This window comes from Schistocerca nitens, chromosome 1 (genome assembly GCF_023898315.1).
Source record: "Schistocerca nitens isolate TAMUIC-IGC-003100 chromosome 1, iqSchNite1.1, whole genome shotgun sequence".
NCBI lineage: Eukaryota > Metazoa > Arthropoda > Insecta > Orthoptera > Acrididae > Schistocerca > Schistocerca nitens.
The window spans coordinates 742,937,228-742,954,308 of NC_064614.1; the positions used below are offsets into that span (position 1 = coordinate 742,937,228).

A 17,081-nucleotide genomic window follows, 5' to 3' on the forward strand; every position below is an offset into this window, starting at 1 on the left:
CAAACAGGCATCACAACAGTTGGACAGACACTCGTAACAAAGCAGATGACTATGAGTCAGCCAAGTGCGTGTGGAGTTGGCAACTAACAACTGAGTCCTTGTGAGAGGCCAACATGGAAGACTCCACAGATTTGTGGTCTCCTTTATTAGCCATAGTTTGTTCAGCAATGTCAGATTATGCCATTCAGTATTCCAAGTCCTTAGAACTTGATGGCGTAATACCAACTGGAAGTCCGATTCTGAAATACTGATCTCAAGTGGCAGCCTGTCAATGATTTCATTCCCCGGGACCCTAACATGACCCAAGGCCCCGAAGATGTAGACAAGAATCAGTCTGTGATAATGGAAGCACTGGAAGAGGGAAAATTTGTTGGTTTCCCCAAGATGAAATACGATCAGCACATTGGGATTAAGAACACGTGACTACCTCCAGTGCATGTGTTTGGACTGGTATAGGAGTTCAATCTTTTGCAATAATTAGCGACTACATTGTGCATGACCGATATGTAGTTTGGATCTTTTTGAACGATATGATACCTGAGCTAAATGAAAAACTGCAACTAAAAACAATCTTTGTCTTCTCTGATGAAGCAGCATCCCAATTTAAAAATAAATTTATCGTGAGCTCATTGTGCTATTCACAAGCTGACTTTGCTGCAGAGATCCAATGCCCTTTTCTTGCAGTATTCCACAGAAAAGGAGCAGCTGCTGGAATTGGTAGGAATGTTAAAAGAAAGGTTTGGACACGTGTGAGATATCATCTGTACTCAGTGTCTAATCCACAGACATTCTTTGATTGAGTGAGAGGAAAAATTATTTTCAGAAGTACAGAATCAGTACTTGAAAACTACCTAAACACTGGCTGACAGTGTCACATGTACCCAGAAGTCAGTCCAGCCACTTTTTCGAATCATATCTCACAGATCATTTATCGTTTGCAAAAACAAGTGCTTCTGAAATGGTTTGGTGCAACATGCAGAAAGAGACCGAATAACAAAGACTAAGAATAGATTAAGTTTACTCTTTGGATGAGTCAGATAATTTCGGCTGAGATATTCCTGCAATTCAAAACAGCAGTGACACTAATGACTGTGCAAATTGTTTCAGATACTGCACCCAGTAAATTAGTTGCTGTGACATATGACAGAAAACATCATCCTGGTGAAGTGATTAGAGGGATTTCTCCAAATAAAATTTAAGCATCAGTATACATATAAGAGGCCACTATAAGTTACCTCTGCTATAGACTGTATAAGCTCTAACAAAGATAAAGTGTTAAAAAATTTTCTCCTACTGTTGTACTAAATGGTAGGGGTTTTTTCCAAGTTTGATGACTTTTAAAGAAAAGGGTGTTTCTATTGTTTAATTTAGTCTGTACACTGCTATTCTTTCACCAACGCTTTTTCCCTGTTAATACTACTATTTTATTCAGTGCTATCCATCTTAAAAGTGCTGAATATAATTTTAGCGGATCAGTCAGAGGACTTGTCCTGTCCATCACTTAACGTTTATTGTTTCAAAACACTAAATTTATTAATGGCCTGCATTACATATGCTATGTATAATTTGGACCAGTATTTTTTTACTGAAATAAATGGTTGGATTTCCATTATAAGCTTCATTATGAACTATTCTTTATTTATTAGTGGTCACTAGTTTTGGACATTGTGTCCATTCTCAAACCTCCATCTTCGCAAGTAATGGAAAAACAGCCAAGCATGCTGTTAGAACAGCCACAAAGGACAACCCAAATGACAATGCGAATAATTTAACATACAATAGCAAATTACAGTGGAGTTTTATTGGTCCTGGTAATCATATAGTACACAAATAGTACAATCTGATGTAGGACAAGTCAATGTATAACAAAATATAACATTAAATTTGCATTAATTTCGTTATATCTACATTAAATGTTACAATATACAGAGCAAATAATGTACAAAAATAAAGAGTAGATATTTTAAAGCAGAAAGAGCATGTACTGTACTGGCAGATTAATATTTGTATTACAGTAACATTTACATGGTAAATCATTAAAGTTCTGGTAACATTTATATGATATATCACTAACGCAAAGACACAAATTGTTAGTGAAATTTCTGAAGGAACTCATGGAGGTTATAGAAGCAGTGATGAGTCAAATATGCCTTAGCAGTTGACTTGAAATTTGCCAGGTCATTTATTGATTTAATTTGTGGGGGAAGTTTATTATAAATAACTTTCTCATAATACAGGGTTCCTTTTTTATTCAGGGTGGTGTTGGTGGGCTCTAGATGAAAGTCTACTTTTTTGCCTGTTATAGGAGTAGCCTTAAGAGCTTTTGGCTAAGAGAAGAGTTACCCTAGAAAATAATTCCATATTTCAGTTGTGAGTATATAATACAGTTTTCAGAGAATCTTTGTTGTAGCATCCCTCTAATATTCTCATTAAGTAGCATGTAGTGCTCAATTTCTCACAAACTTTTTTGATATGCATCCCCCAATTTAAGATTATCTTGGAGCCATGCTCCTAAGAACTTAATGTTGTCTACATTTTGGAGGTCTTTGTCGGATATCTGAGTCTGAACAGTTTGCTCGCCTTTTCTCACATTATAGAAATTTGGTGCCACTGTCTTCCTTGCATTTATTACCTATTTGTTGTGGACTGAACCAGTTTTCAATATTGTTCAGCATCTCTGTTGTAGACTTCTGAAGCATTTCCATTTCTTTTCCACTCATTAGCACACTTGCATCGTCAGCAAACTGAATGACGTTCCCGCAGAATTTGTGTAGGTCATTCACATGTATCAGAAATAGAAGAGGTCCCAGAACTGAAACTTGTGGCACTCCATTTTTAATGGAGTCATAGTCTGAATGGTGTTAGGTGAGTTTGATGAAATTTTGATGTTGCACTTCAACCACTTTTTTGACCGCTTAGGTATGACTTTATCCAGTTGTTGGATGTTCCTCTAATCCCCATGTTGTCAAGCTTAGGCATTAGTTTTGAGTGATTTATATCAAAAGCCTTAGAGAGATCTAGATATATTCCAATGACATTTTTGCCATTATCTAGTTTCTGAAGTACTTCACTTAATAGTTCAAAAATTATTGTATCAGTTGATCGGCCTTTCCTTAAACCATGTTGTGCTGTGGATAGTATTTTGTGCTCTTCCAGAAAATCTACTACCAATTGAAAAACTTTTTCTGTGATTTTTGGGAATACAGATAGTAAAGCAATGGGCCTGTAAGCCACTTTATTCTCTTTACCTTTTTTTGAATAGTTGTTTGAGCTTACCTGTTTTTAGGCACGATGGGAAAATTCCGGTTTGAAAGGAGGTTAGGTTAGTGTTGTTTAACGTCCCGTCGACAACGAGGTCATTAGAGACGGAGCGCAAGCTCGGGTTAGGGAAGGAAATCGGCCGTGCCCCGTCAAAGGAACCACCCCGGCATTTGCCTGAAACGATTTAGGGAAATCACGGAAAACCTAAATCAGGATGGCTGGAGACGGGATATAACCGTCGTCGTCCCGAATGCGAGTCCAGTGCCGGTTTGAAAGGAACTATTATAAAGGTGAGCTAATGGTTCACTAATGAGATCTCCACATTTTTTTAATAACAGGACTTCTTTCTGGGTTATTGGAAAGAGAAACAGTGAAGCAGGATTTGTGTTGGTATTTACAGATGATACCGGGCAGTTCATATTGCAAGGTTTGATTTCAGTGATTAATTGCTCACTTATACTGCTAAAATAAGTATTGAATACATTTGCTATTTCTTTAGGATCATTAATTCCTTTGCCATTACAATTCAATTTTATATTGGAATTTTGAGGAGAAACATTGTCAGTTTGCTCTTTTCACTATACTCCACAGAGCTTTCATTTTGTTATTGGCGTTATTTATATAGCAGTCCTTTGCCATTACTTTAGCTTCTTTGGTCACTTTTTTAAGTATCATTTTATAATTCTTGAAATATGCAAGGAATTCACTGGATACCATTGAAGACTTTGAGATCTCATATAATCTTCGTTTTTTAGCACACAACTTTTATACCTGTTGTCAACCAGCCTGCTACACTTAATTTTCTGATTTTTAGCTGGTAATGACATGTTAAAATAATGTGTAAATATATCCATAAATATGCTGAACTTCTCGTTTATGTTTTCGTGTCTGTACATTTCAGTCCATGTTTTCTTCTTTTAGTAAATTCCTAAAGTATTCAATGTTTTGTGAACAGTCGAAAGAGAACTCTTCACTTTAAGAAAACCCACCACAATAGAATGGTTCCATTTAAAAGTAATCATCACATGCATTAAGACGTTTAGCATCAATTCCTGTTTCGTAGTATGCAGTCAGCCACTGATGGATCCACAACCACTCCCATCTTGCACTTCCACATCTAACAGAAACCGATATCCATCACACTTTTCTTTCTCCACAGCACCAATGATATGAAACCTCATGTAGAAGATCCAGGCAGTACAGAGGATGTTGCAGTGTTACACAACCAAATCACCAAAGCGTAAACTTCATCCTATTGGCAGTGTGGGTGTTACCGTGCAACAGGATGCTCCCTCTGCATGTCGAATTCCTGGAGCATGGAACCACAGTGTGCAGCACTATGAAGGCACACTGCACAAATTGACACACACCATAAAGTCAAATCGTCCAGCAATGCTATCAGACCAAAAATCCTGTAGCACGTTAACGTCTGCCCCCATACTGCCAATGGGACGATGGTTAAGCTACAGCAATTTGGTTTTGAAGCACTGTAACACCCTCCATACAGCCCAGATCTTTCACCATGTGATTTTCATATCACTGGCGACCTGGAGAAAGACAAAAGTGGACAACAGTTACAGTCATACGAGGAAGTGCAATAGCAGGTGTGGTTGCGGCTCCATCAGCAGTCCACCGCATTCTTTGAAATATGAATTGATTGTCTCATCTCCCAGTGGGTAATTGTCTTTACGCATGTGATGAGTGCTTTGGAACAGAACCATTCTATGGTCCCATTTAGACAGGTGTTTGGTTCTCTTTTGACAGCCCCTCATATCAAACTATTTGCATTACCATTTGGAATGTCTGTTGTGGCTGTTCCAGACGTGCATACTTGATTGTATTTCAATTACTCATGAAGACATAGGGTTTGAGAATGGACACAATATCCAAAATTGGTCACCAAAATAAATAATGGATACAACGCAACTTACAACAGAATTCCAACCCTTTATTTCTATGTAAAATTATTGGAGATTAATGTTCGTGTTCAAATTTCATTTAGTGTTATATGTATAAATAAGTCCCAAGATATAATGTAAAATTCTGCAGTCTGCAACATCTGTGACTTAATTTTTGTCCTGTCCATCAGACCACTATTTTTCTTAATTGCAGACAAAAATAATGGTCAATCACTAAACTAGCTCATTAGCATTTTTACTGGATATAAAAAGTCCAGAAAAAAATGGATCAAAATAAAAAATGAGCATTATATTTTTATTTTCCTAATTCCAAATGTTCTATCCATCACTCGTGGAAATGCCAACATTAAACTGGCAGACAGTTAAAAGTTGAGTGAATGTGCACAAAGTGGTGGGGGAACACCACTTAAATGATGATGGTGGCTAAAAAGGCAGTGCCCAATGCGCAACCTAGTTAAAATGACCTCCTCGCAGCAGGAGGGGCAAGAGAAGGTCGTCTAAGCCACTGGGAGAGGCTTAATAACCCAGAGCTTATTTCCATGAACGGAGGACCAGTGGCCATGCCAAAGTGACGTTGTTCTGACAGACAGCAACACGGAGGGAATATAAGAACTAGTGGGCTGAGCTGGGGGCGGGAGGGGGGTGGGGGGACTGTAACCTTGGCAGTAGTTTCAGCAGTGTAGAACTTCCTGGCACTTTAGAAAACAACCCCCACCCCCACCCCCCAAAGAAACTGCACGTTTTGAAAAGTTCTTTGAAGTGCAGCAACATGTATGCTGCATATTTTTGTATTATGAAAGTGTATGTTTGAATTCCATAACACAGCACGTTAGTTTCTCAAGCATTGAAACTGACATTACAGTGTGTGTTTGTAAGCCAATCACAGCTCATGTCACGTGATCTTGCCAGCTGATCAGATGACAGCAGATATTCAGAGCATAGGACATGTGATGTAGTCAGCCAATAGCAACGTCACTGTTCAGTAGCGCGAAACATAAACAGGAAAAGCTTACTATTTAAAGTAATACACATAGTGTAGCTACAAGAAAAGATAAAACTTCATATATTTAACATTAGTCTTTCTTTGTGCGTGACACACCTTCATATACATAACACAAATGTGTCCGTAAAATTCTAAACAATGACGTAACTATCTGGTTTTCTGAGCTCAAAATTCTTACAAGTGGATGGCCCTCAAAGTGTTAAGCTTTAAATGAGAATCAAACGCACACGTAACATAATGCATCCTCTGTAAAATGAAATGTAATTTGAAAGTAATGCACTTAGATCACCACTCGCAATATTTTCTTGCAACCACAGAATTCTTTTCAGCAGTTGTCAGAGAGTGCCAGAAAATGGCGTTACTGTGCATGCACATCTATGACGATGTAGGAAGCTAACATGTTCACCCCTATATAGCATTAGGAGATCTAACATTATGTTGTAAACTAAACAGGACATCAAGAGGATACTCCAAGAGCATTGGAATTTCATAAATCACACTAAAATGCATAATTCGGCTGAAAGTGCACGTTCATATGACCAGATTCACAAAGTAGGCTCCAACCTGATATTAAGCACTTAAGTGGTTTTCGGGCTCCAAATTTTCTTTGAGTACCAGTCTCTTATTATCTCATGTTTGGTTCTTTATTATAGCATAACATCATACGTGCCATAAGATGAAAATGGGCATTTGTAATTCAGCAAAGAGTTGACATTAGAGCCAATAGTGAGGAATGAAACGCTTAATTTCAAATAAAATCAGGAAACTGGAACTAATAACATATTTTCCTATTCCATAATTATGTGAATGTATTTTAATTCATTTGCTAGCTCCCGGCCACAGAAATTCATTTTACATGAGAGCTGTAAGTGAAGAGGAAACAAGAATCACAAACCCTAAACACAGGTCATGTGGAGACTATGCCCCATCCTCATTACAACTGAGACTACTCTGAGCATGTGCGAATCTGGCAGCTTGGATGCACCAGAAAATTTTTTCCAGGTAGCATCTAGCTGCTTGTTGCTACTGCTGATAACAGCAACAGTCACACCTAAAGTAGCCATAAGCAGGAGCAGGAGCAGGCACTGTTCATAACCGACTCAACTGTGCATGCACATGAATTTGCTGGCAACTGCTAAAATGAATCTAACGTAAACCGTTGTGACGTCACGTCATCTAAAGCAGTTTGTTCTTATGAATTATTGTATAGTGTTCATCCTAAAGCCTTTGACACATTTTGCTGTTGGCAGACGCTTGTGTGTGCACCGTGTTTTGTTGTTATAAAAGGTGCATTTCCTTTGCAACTTAAGCTTTATCCCCCCCTTTGTTTATGGTTTATTGCTGCAGTATTATTCTGTAGTGTAGGTTAAAGTAAAATTCTTTGTTAGAGTATCAGTTCTTACCAGTCAAAATTGCAAAAATTTAACTCAAAACTAAAACACTCACAAAAAGTCCTGGAATTTTTGAAAATTCATGTGTTTCTCACAGTTTTGTCTGAGATGAAAAAATTTCTCGTTTGTTTCCCAGATTTCCCGGAGCGTATACACCCTGGAGCACGGTCTAGCTTCCTCGTAGAAAAAGCGGCATTGTAACACTCACGATTCTGAGAAGAGAAGGGTATCACCTGAGCCTCCTCCACTCGTTTCCAATGGAGAAAGGCAGGGTGATATCGAGAGGAGCCTGAAATTTCCACAAAATGGCGGGTCTATGATGACATTGTCTGCTAATGTCAGGCCGGAAATTGGGGAACGGATCTTGGTCCTAGAAGCAGTCGGAGGTTGGCCCACACGACGGAAAAGGGAGTGTAACTGTTAAAAGAACTAGTGAATAAGATCCAGCTAGCTTTTTTCCTTTCCCAAAGAACCGACGACACTGTGCAAATACCTGATTATAATAAATGCAAGTCTCCACACACGAATTGAGTCGCGGCACACCTCAGTTTGTCTAGGGACCGAGACATGGCCTTATAAAGAGGAAGTTCGAAGAATGGAATGTTTGGCAGCATTTGTAAGATATTCTGCCTGGTCATCACAACTGGGGAAATCCTATTCGTCCGAGGTCACCATGGAGGAGTATACCCTCCAGTTGCTCCTAGTAACCTGCCATTTGAGTGTGCACGAAGGTGGGGTAGGAGTCAGAAAATGGATATCACACGGGAAACGATCGCTCGAGTAAGTGTGCGAGAGAACTGACCACTCGAAATGATGGGCAAGCTGGGCAGTGCAGAAGGATAGGTCCATATAGGAATAGGTGTGCATGGAGCCTGCAAGGGTGGAAAAAAAAACACGGATGGTGCACATTAAAGTGACCAAGCAGCAGAAATACGCGAGATCTGCTGCCCAAAAAGCTGGAGGAAATCTGCCCTGGTGACATCGAATGACGAAGAGATATAAATGGTACAAAGGGAAAAGGTCAATTTGACCGGTAAAGGCAAACTGCGACAGCTTGAAGGTGGGTAGTCAGGGGGATGTACTTATTATGAATGTCAACCCAAGGAGCAGCATGACTCCCTCAAGAGATGGAATGCCAACCTCGGCGGGGAGGTCAAAACTGACCAGGAAGAAATGAGAGAGCTCAAAGTGGCCGTGAGGATACAATTTTGCTTTCTGAAAGCAGAGCAGAAGTGGACATTGCAATTCTATAAGTAGTCATAAATCCTCTTTGTTGGATATAATGCCACAAAAGTTCCATTGGAGGAGAGTCATGTTGAGGAAAAAATGAAGAGGTGTCACCTCAGCAGCTGCCGAGAGGCAGCCTGAGAAGACTTGCTGCAACAGGGCACAGAGGATCCTGCGCCATAAGGTCCACAGAAGTTTCAGCTTTCTTCTGCTGTCGACCTGCAGAGTCCAATGCACAAAAACGGTTGGTGGTGCGCACCGGCAACACTGAGGACAGCTGGACGAAGGTATCATGTAGTGACACTGTCAAAGAGGATCTTCGAGTCTGAAGGAGAAGACTGTTTGCCTTTGTTGTACTACTTCGAGCCTTTCCAGTTAGCAGAGGAAGACTCGGGTGTTGGCTGGCTGGAGGTACCTAGGAAGTCTTCACTGTCCTTTCTGGCCTGCCACTTTGTAGCTGGTGACTTTGCCCCATGACGTGAGAGTTTGATGGCTTGTTGCACAGCTGGATGAGGGGACAACGCTGCTATCATGACACTGGGCATTTTCAAAACCTCAGAGATGAATTTGATATCACATGTCTGCGAGGCCAAGGTCTTCATGGAGCGAGATGTAGCAAGAACAGTACTATAAGTGCCAACGCTAGAACATAGGTTTTGTGACTTGCCAATAACTTGCGAGCACCTGGGTACGGTACTTTTTCCTTTATCCCAATTTCCTGGACAGTCCACTCATTGAGATATACAGGATGATCTGGAGAAAAGGCGGCATCATCGCCATTGCAGTTAATACAGCAGGGAGAAGGAGGTGGACAATTGCTCTCACAGACATTCCTACGACAACTTATACATTTGGTCAGGTGTCGACAAGACATTCTAGTATGGTTGAAACGATAATGCTAGTAGAAGCGCATCTGGTTCAGATTGTACGGTCCAACTGTGACAACTTCATAGGCTGCTTTGATCTTGGATGGAAGCACCCATCTATTGAAGGTGAGAAAAAGTGTGCATGTGGGCACTAAGGTGACATCTACCTTTTTCATCACCCAATGGATGGCAATGACACCCTGATCAGAGATGTATATCTGTGTTTAGGCCTCAGTGAGACCATCAAGCAGCTTAGTGTAAATCACACCACGTGAATAATTCAGAGTTCTACGGGCCTCCGCATGAACAGGATAGCTGTGGAAAAGTGAAGCGGCAAGCTTGTTGTGCTTGAGAATCAAAAGTAGTCTCCAAAAGCAAAGTCCCATTCCGTAAATGAGAGCAGGATTTCATTGGGCCGGCAATTGCAACAACACCTTTCTGAATCGGATTCACCCTAAGAACTGACTACTTTCAGTATGTGAAACCACACAGGGAACTGTAGTGCAGCTGACAGGGTCTTTGAAACAGGAGCTTTATTCTCTTGGCATTTGGTAGATGTGGACTGCAAAGATGATGATTGCATCACTGCAAGGAAATCCCCCACAACTGGCAGCATATTCGATGGTGCGCTCCTTCCAACAGGGGGCCCCCCTTCACAAGGGGGCGCAACTGCCTTGGGTGACTGTTCACACTTCAGGTCACACCACCTGAGCACCTGACAGAGGGACCAACTGGCGATTTGGGAAGGTAGCAATTCAGGCTATCACCCCTCCCTGGACCTGGACTGTACTAGGAGGTATGTGCCAAGGGCTGGGAATTATCCGTTACCCAGTCACCTGTTACGCATCAGACGTGTTGGTCAGCCTTCAGCTGCGCACAAGGAAGAAAGAAGAAAAAGATAAACCTTAAATGCCAAAGTGTAGGAAGGAGAGGGAAGGTGAATGAAGAAAGAAGACTGTTCTAATGTCAGCTGCTGAAAATGCGGAACACATTAACAAAAACACCCCAGACTTGTCCCCCATGGGAGGGGAAAAAAGAATAGCAAGAGGATAGACATGCAGCACGGAAAGAGAAAGATGCTGCAAAGGTTGGGGCCCAATGGTAGCCAAGTACAAACCCGCCAAAGAGCAGCAAGTCCCATTGGGGGGACGGGGGGTAGCGGCGGCAATGGCTCATTTGTGGGCAAAGAAGATGGTAGACTTCTCTTGGTTGGTAGAATACTGGGGAAGTCGTGAAACCTATTCTAGAATACTGCTCAAATATGTGGGACCCATAAGAAATAGGCCTTACAGGAGATACTGAACATGTAGAGACAAGGGTAGCGTGAATGGTCACAGATCTGCTTGACCCATGGGAGTGTGTTACAGTGATGCTGAAGAAAATGAACTGGTAGACTAAGATAGTTTATGTTTATCCTGTGAAAGTCTACTAACAAAGTTTCACAAACCGGCTTTAAATGATGACTAAGAATATACTACAACCCCCCTACATTATCGCTCACACTGGGTGTGAAAGGACAAGATTACATTAATGACAGCATACATAGAGGCCTTCAAACAATCATTCTGCCCATGCTCCATATGCGAATGCAATCAGAGGAAACTGTAATAACTGGTACAATGGGAAGTACCCTCTGCCATGCACTTCACAACCATTTGCAAAATATGGCTATTGATACACTGATAGCATAGCAAATTAATGGCTAGTGCAGTACCTGACTAAAAGATTACAGAAAGATATACTTAATAATTCAACCACAGTAAGTAGATGGGTTCTTTTGACTGGGAATAAAAAACTTACTGGGTTCTACTAGGCTCAATCTCAGGTCACTTATTTTTCATACATGCAAACAACCTTTCATCTAACATACACTTACCCAGTGATATGAAACATCTAACAGACAGTAAAGTTAAATTTGAAAACAAAGTAAAAAAAGTGTTTCTTTGATGACTCCAGTTATTCCGTAAAGGTATTTCTAACTTTATAATGTGCAAAAGGTGATGGAAAAAGCCTTTTTTCAGCATGATCAGCATGTGCCCATAGTTACATAGGAATATAAATGAATGTAAAATACGAAATATCATTACGATTAATTGTACAAATGATTCACAGAACATGAAACTATGTTACTTACTTACTTCCCAGAAGAAAAATTATTGGCGAAAATGGTGCTGTAGTGCAACTTATGGCTTGATATTTGACAGGAGCATCAATGATTTCAGAGATTTGTTGTATACTTCAGAATTACAGGAATGGTTTCTAAATGATGCCCTGGACAGTTCCTTTGCTGTCCTCCTTCAATACTGCTCCATTTTATGGCCTCATATTTCTTTAAAGACACACACACACACACACACACACACACACACACACACAAACAAACTCGCTTCCTTTTAATTCAAACCGACAGATTACTGCCAGTTAAAGAAATGAATACAACCACAACTGCTCCCCGACCCGTATTGTAATAACATTTTGTTTACCAAGCACACCCAGCAATTTTTCAAAAACAATTTAACCCAAAATGAAAAAAAAGCAATTGTCGCTGACAGTATTACACAACTTTTATACAAACTGCAAGTGGAATACTTTTTACGAAGATTTCCCTTGTCACACAGGTAAGCAGATTCAAGTACTGAGAACAAAGATCAGGGCTGCTGTTTGGTTTAAACAGTGCAACAATATAAATATACATTCTTAAATAATAAATTTGGAAAATCTATAGGCCTACACTAACTTCATGCTCTACAACAATTCCTCACTGATGTGTGTTATAGTCCCTTCATCTATCCTGCAAACCAATTTTGCATCAGTTGTCTACCGTTAATTTCAAACTAAACATTTTTATTAAAGCATCATAATTTATTTACTCACACTAAGGTTTCACATTTTAATTAGGGCTCATTTTTTCAGCTGCAGCTGGATTTGATACTTGAAAGTGTTATGATAAATGAAAACAAAGTGATGAGAAAAATACGTTGAGTAAAATCTAATACATGCAGCAGTAACAGCCATTTGGGTTATATTTTACAACTAAAACGAAACATTTAACATAGTTACGTGAGAACAGTATATAACAGAGGGCTGTCAAAATTTCACACGATCGGAAAACGAGAATAATTAACAGCTTTAAATAATCAACACTCACTAACACTCCCAAAGAATCACAAATGACTTGGCCTCTAAACGTTGAGAGTTCCACCAAAGTAATTTACCGCTCCTTACGAGAATATTCTCTTTCATAAAACACCAATATCGGATGAGAAAATACTTCCAGATTTCATTGGATGACTGATTCTTCAACTATTCGCTTTTTCAAAATACCCCCAATTAACTCAACTTGCGATACAAGATCCGAAATCGACCTTTCAACGTCTCTCGCTCTCTCGACGGAAACTGGCAGCCACTCTAGGGCGGCCAATGCGTCTTTTCCCGTCCTATCGTAGTTTGGTTTACTTGCAAGAAATATTTTATCTTCTTCTGTTAAAGCATCAAATACACCTTGATATACGATCTTGCTCGTATGAAACTGTTTTATAGCTTTCTTCCGAGTCTCTCTTCTTTGCTTGTACATTATTTTCCAGTCACTGATTTCATTTTTGAGGATTTCAACATAGGCTTCAAACCCCACCGGGTAGTTATCGCTTGGAGCATCAGATGAACTGTCTTCCTTATCCATGAAAGCAACAGAACTTCTTCTGGTGAATATTGAAGATTTCCTTTTAGCGACTGCCTTTTCCGGATACATGAACTTCGTAACTAATTCCTCTGCAGTAGTGTCAGTAATATAAACTGCACCACCAGTATCGTCCATTCTTAACTAGAATACAAATAATCGTTCTATTAAATCAGTGTGAATATTTAACAAAACGTGCACATTCATTCATCAAAATCTGCAGGACGCGTTGGTCAATTCTACTTATGCTAACCACACTCACCAAGGACATATTCAGATTTTTAATTATACTTCCTGCTCCATGAGTCTTGAATGAAGTTTCCTTTTCCCTAGCCACCGCGTAAATTTAAATCGCCGTCGGCATTCCACAGATATTCTCTGTTCGGCAGAGATCTCCCTCGGTCATCTCCACGCTGTTCTCTGACGTCGTGGTTGTCAGGCATCTAAAACTTGCATATGCGTCCTCCACGCAGTCGGGGGCTAGTAAGTGTGACCGCACATGCGGTCTAAATATTGTTCTGTACAGTTTAGCTCGAAAGCTTACGGAAACATTAACGAAGAAATAACGGATCCCTGATATACTGGATATTGAAACAGGCTCTAACGCCAAGCACACTATCGAAAGAGTTACTGGCAGGGAGCGAATTTCCATACGATAATCACTTTCCAGTAAATAAAAATAATGGTGAATTCCTCTTGAAACACGTTTCCTCCTCTATACAAACGTCAGATAAATATATGCAAAGTGTCATGCCAACTCAAGTTAAATTACATCTGAGTCATCCATGATTACGGACGTAATGTTTATACAATGTACATCGAGGCATTAACATGAAACTAAAGAAAAAATAGATAGACCTGAATATGAAAAGAATACAGCAAGGGTTTGATGATGTGAGCTGTCATAATTTGACACTAAATAAAGGAACGGGAAATGTTCAGACGAAACAAAACTTTCACTTTTCATGGAATGACCCATCTACGTCTACACTTCGTAAGTTCCATTAGCGTATGTGGTGGAGGGTAACACTGAGCTACCTGTAAAATGGTAGCATCCTTGCCCCCACTGCAGTATGTTTGCCGAATACCTCAAATGTGCTGTTTCTAAGTTTCCATCTCCGCCAATATACAGTAAGAAGTATACTAGCCAGACATTTCGCACTATTTCAACACATATGTACTGAGCACCATCACCATAGACGTTTGATGCAGCCTGAGAAATACGCTGTGGCAGAGAACTGTCTTGAACTCTCTTACCGAGGCACACAGAATGCTGCATGGTAAGACATAAATGGTTGTCTCGCTATTGGAACTATGGTTTAAAAGATGCTGTTCAAATTAGATTGGCGGACAATATTATAAACAGAGACCAGGGCTACACTTTAAACAAATTTTGGATCCCTGTTTTATGTGATATTAAAAAACAACAGCCGTTGACTCGACCGGCAGAATATATTGATAATAAAGCTCAAAGAGATAGAGTATACATAGAGAGGTTATTACAAACAAGTAGAACTGCTAGAGCATCAACTGCAGCAAAACTGTGCCATGCACTTAACAGGAGACGCTGCACAACAGCGAGCTGTCGCCGTTCAACTGCATCCTACTGCTGCGCCAAGTCACCAATGAGATGGCGCCGCAGAGTCCTCCAAACAGCACACTGCGCTGCTGCACTGCACTACTCTCTCTATATTGACCTTTGGCTCTGACGCTCTATCGATGCAAGATACCCACTACTAACACCTAACCTTGCATGATCTGTTGCAGGCAAAAAGAAATACACTACTGCTCATACTACCCGATCCGACGATCGCAGAGGTTTCTTCCCTTGGTCCTTGCTTGGCACTTTTTTTCCAATGCCCTTCAAACCACTTCCCTTTGTTCAACTTTCGACCCAGTCTGACTCCGGATGAGCGAGTATTAATAGTTAATCATAAACAGACGCACGTAAATGTCGCAATACTCACATCCTCTGAAGACTTCGCTTAGTGATGCAGAGATGGCAGTAGACCTTTGTGTTGCCCATCATGCTGGTGTGGGCGTGGAGCGGTTCCACTCTGCGATCTTCGTCTTGACTGCCAAATTTACGAAAGCGTTGTTGAGGATTCGATGGCAGCTAACTGTTTGTGACAAACAACACAATAAATATGATTGCTGATCGTTTCATTTTCAGCAATTCTAGTTGTGCTCTTACATTCCTTCCTGTTACCACTCTCAGATAACGCAATATATTCGGAGATAAACAGACACACACACAGGGTGTATCAAAAAGAATCATCCGATTTGGCACATCTATATTTCTGAATCTAATAAACATATACAATGAATTTTGTTTTTTGATGAACAACAAACCCAAAAAAATTTTTTCATATCTTTTAATTGTTGTTGTTGTTGTGGTCTTCAGTCCTGAGACTGGTTTGATGCAGCTCTCCATGCTACTCTATCCTGTGCAAACTTCATCTCCCAGTACCTACTGCAATCTACATCCTTCTGAATCTGCTTAGTGTATTCATCTATTGGTCTCTCTCTACGATTTTTACCCTCCACGCTGCCCTCCAATACTAAACTGGTGATCCGTTGGTGCTTCAGAACATGTCCTACCAACCGATCCCTTCTTCTAATCAAGTTGTGCCACAAATTTCTCTTCTCCCCAATTCTATTCAATACCTCCTCATTAGTTATGTGACCTACTCATCTAATCTTCAGCATTCTCCTGTAGCACCACATTTCGAAAGCTTCTATTCTCTTCTTGTCCAAACTATTTATCGTCCATGTTTCACTTCCATACATGGCTACACTCCATACAAATACTTTCAGAAACGACTTACTGATACTTAAATCTATACCCAATGTTAAAATATTTCTCTTCTTCACAAACGCTTTCCTTGACATTGCCAGTCTACATTTTATATCCTCTCTACTTCGACCATCATCAGTTATTTTGCTCCTCAAATTGCAAAACTCATCTACTACTTTAAGTGTCTCATTTCCTAATCTAATTCCCTCAGCATCACCCGACTTAATTCGACTACATTCCATTATCCTTGTTTTGCTTTTGTTGATGTTCATCTTATACCCTCCTTTCAAGACACTGTCCATTCCGTTAAACTGCTCTTCCAGGTCCTTTACTGTCTCTGATAGAATGACAATGTCTTCGGCGAACCTCAAAGTTTTTATTTCTTCTGCGTGAATTTTAATTCCTACCCCGAATTTTTGTTTTTTTTCCTTTACTGCTTGCTCAATATACAGATTGAATAACATCGGGGAGAGGCTACAACCCTGTCTCACTCCCTTTCCAACTACTGCTTCCCTTTCATGCCCCTCGACTCTTATAACTGCCATCTGGTTTCTGTACAAATTGTAAATAGCCTTTTGCTCCCTGTATTTTACCCCTGCCACCTTCAGAATTTGAAAGAGAGTATTCCAGTCAACATTGTCAAAAGCTTTCTCTAAGTCCACAAATGCTAGAAATGTAGGTTTGCCTTTCCTTAATCTATCTTCTAAGATAAGTTGTAGGGTCAGTATTGCCTCATGTGTTCCAATATTTCTACGAAATCCAAACTGATCTTCCCCAAGGTCGGCTTCTATCAGTTTTTCCATTTGCAAAAAGAATTCGCGTTAGTATTTTGCAGTCGTGGCTTATTAAACTGATAGTTCGGTAATTTTCACATGTCAACATCTGCTTTCTTCGGGATTATTATATTCTTCTTGAAGTCTGAGGGTATTTCGCCTGTCTCA

General features: G+C 40.1%; 1 protein-coding gene across 1 annotated transcript; it reads right to left on the minus strand.

Annotated features, from left to right (window-relative positions):
• Positions 1-12,514: 12,514 nt before the first annotated feature.
• On the minus strand, positions 12,515-13,763 carry LOC126236936 (uncharacterized). The gene is made up of 2 exons (XM_049946629.1): positions 13,606-13,763; positions 12,515-13,487 (listed from the first exon to the last, which is right to left on the minus strand). Exons 1-2 carry the CDS (start codon positions 13,612-13,614, stop codon positions 12,948-12,950), a joined length of 549 nt encoding a protein of 182 aa, XP_049802586.1. The 5' UTR covers positions 13,615-13,763; the 3' UTR covers positions 12,515-12,947.
• Between the last annotated feature and the right edge of the window lie 3,318 nt (positions 13,764-17,081).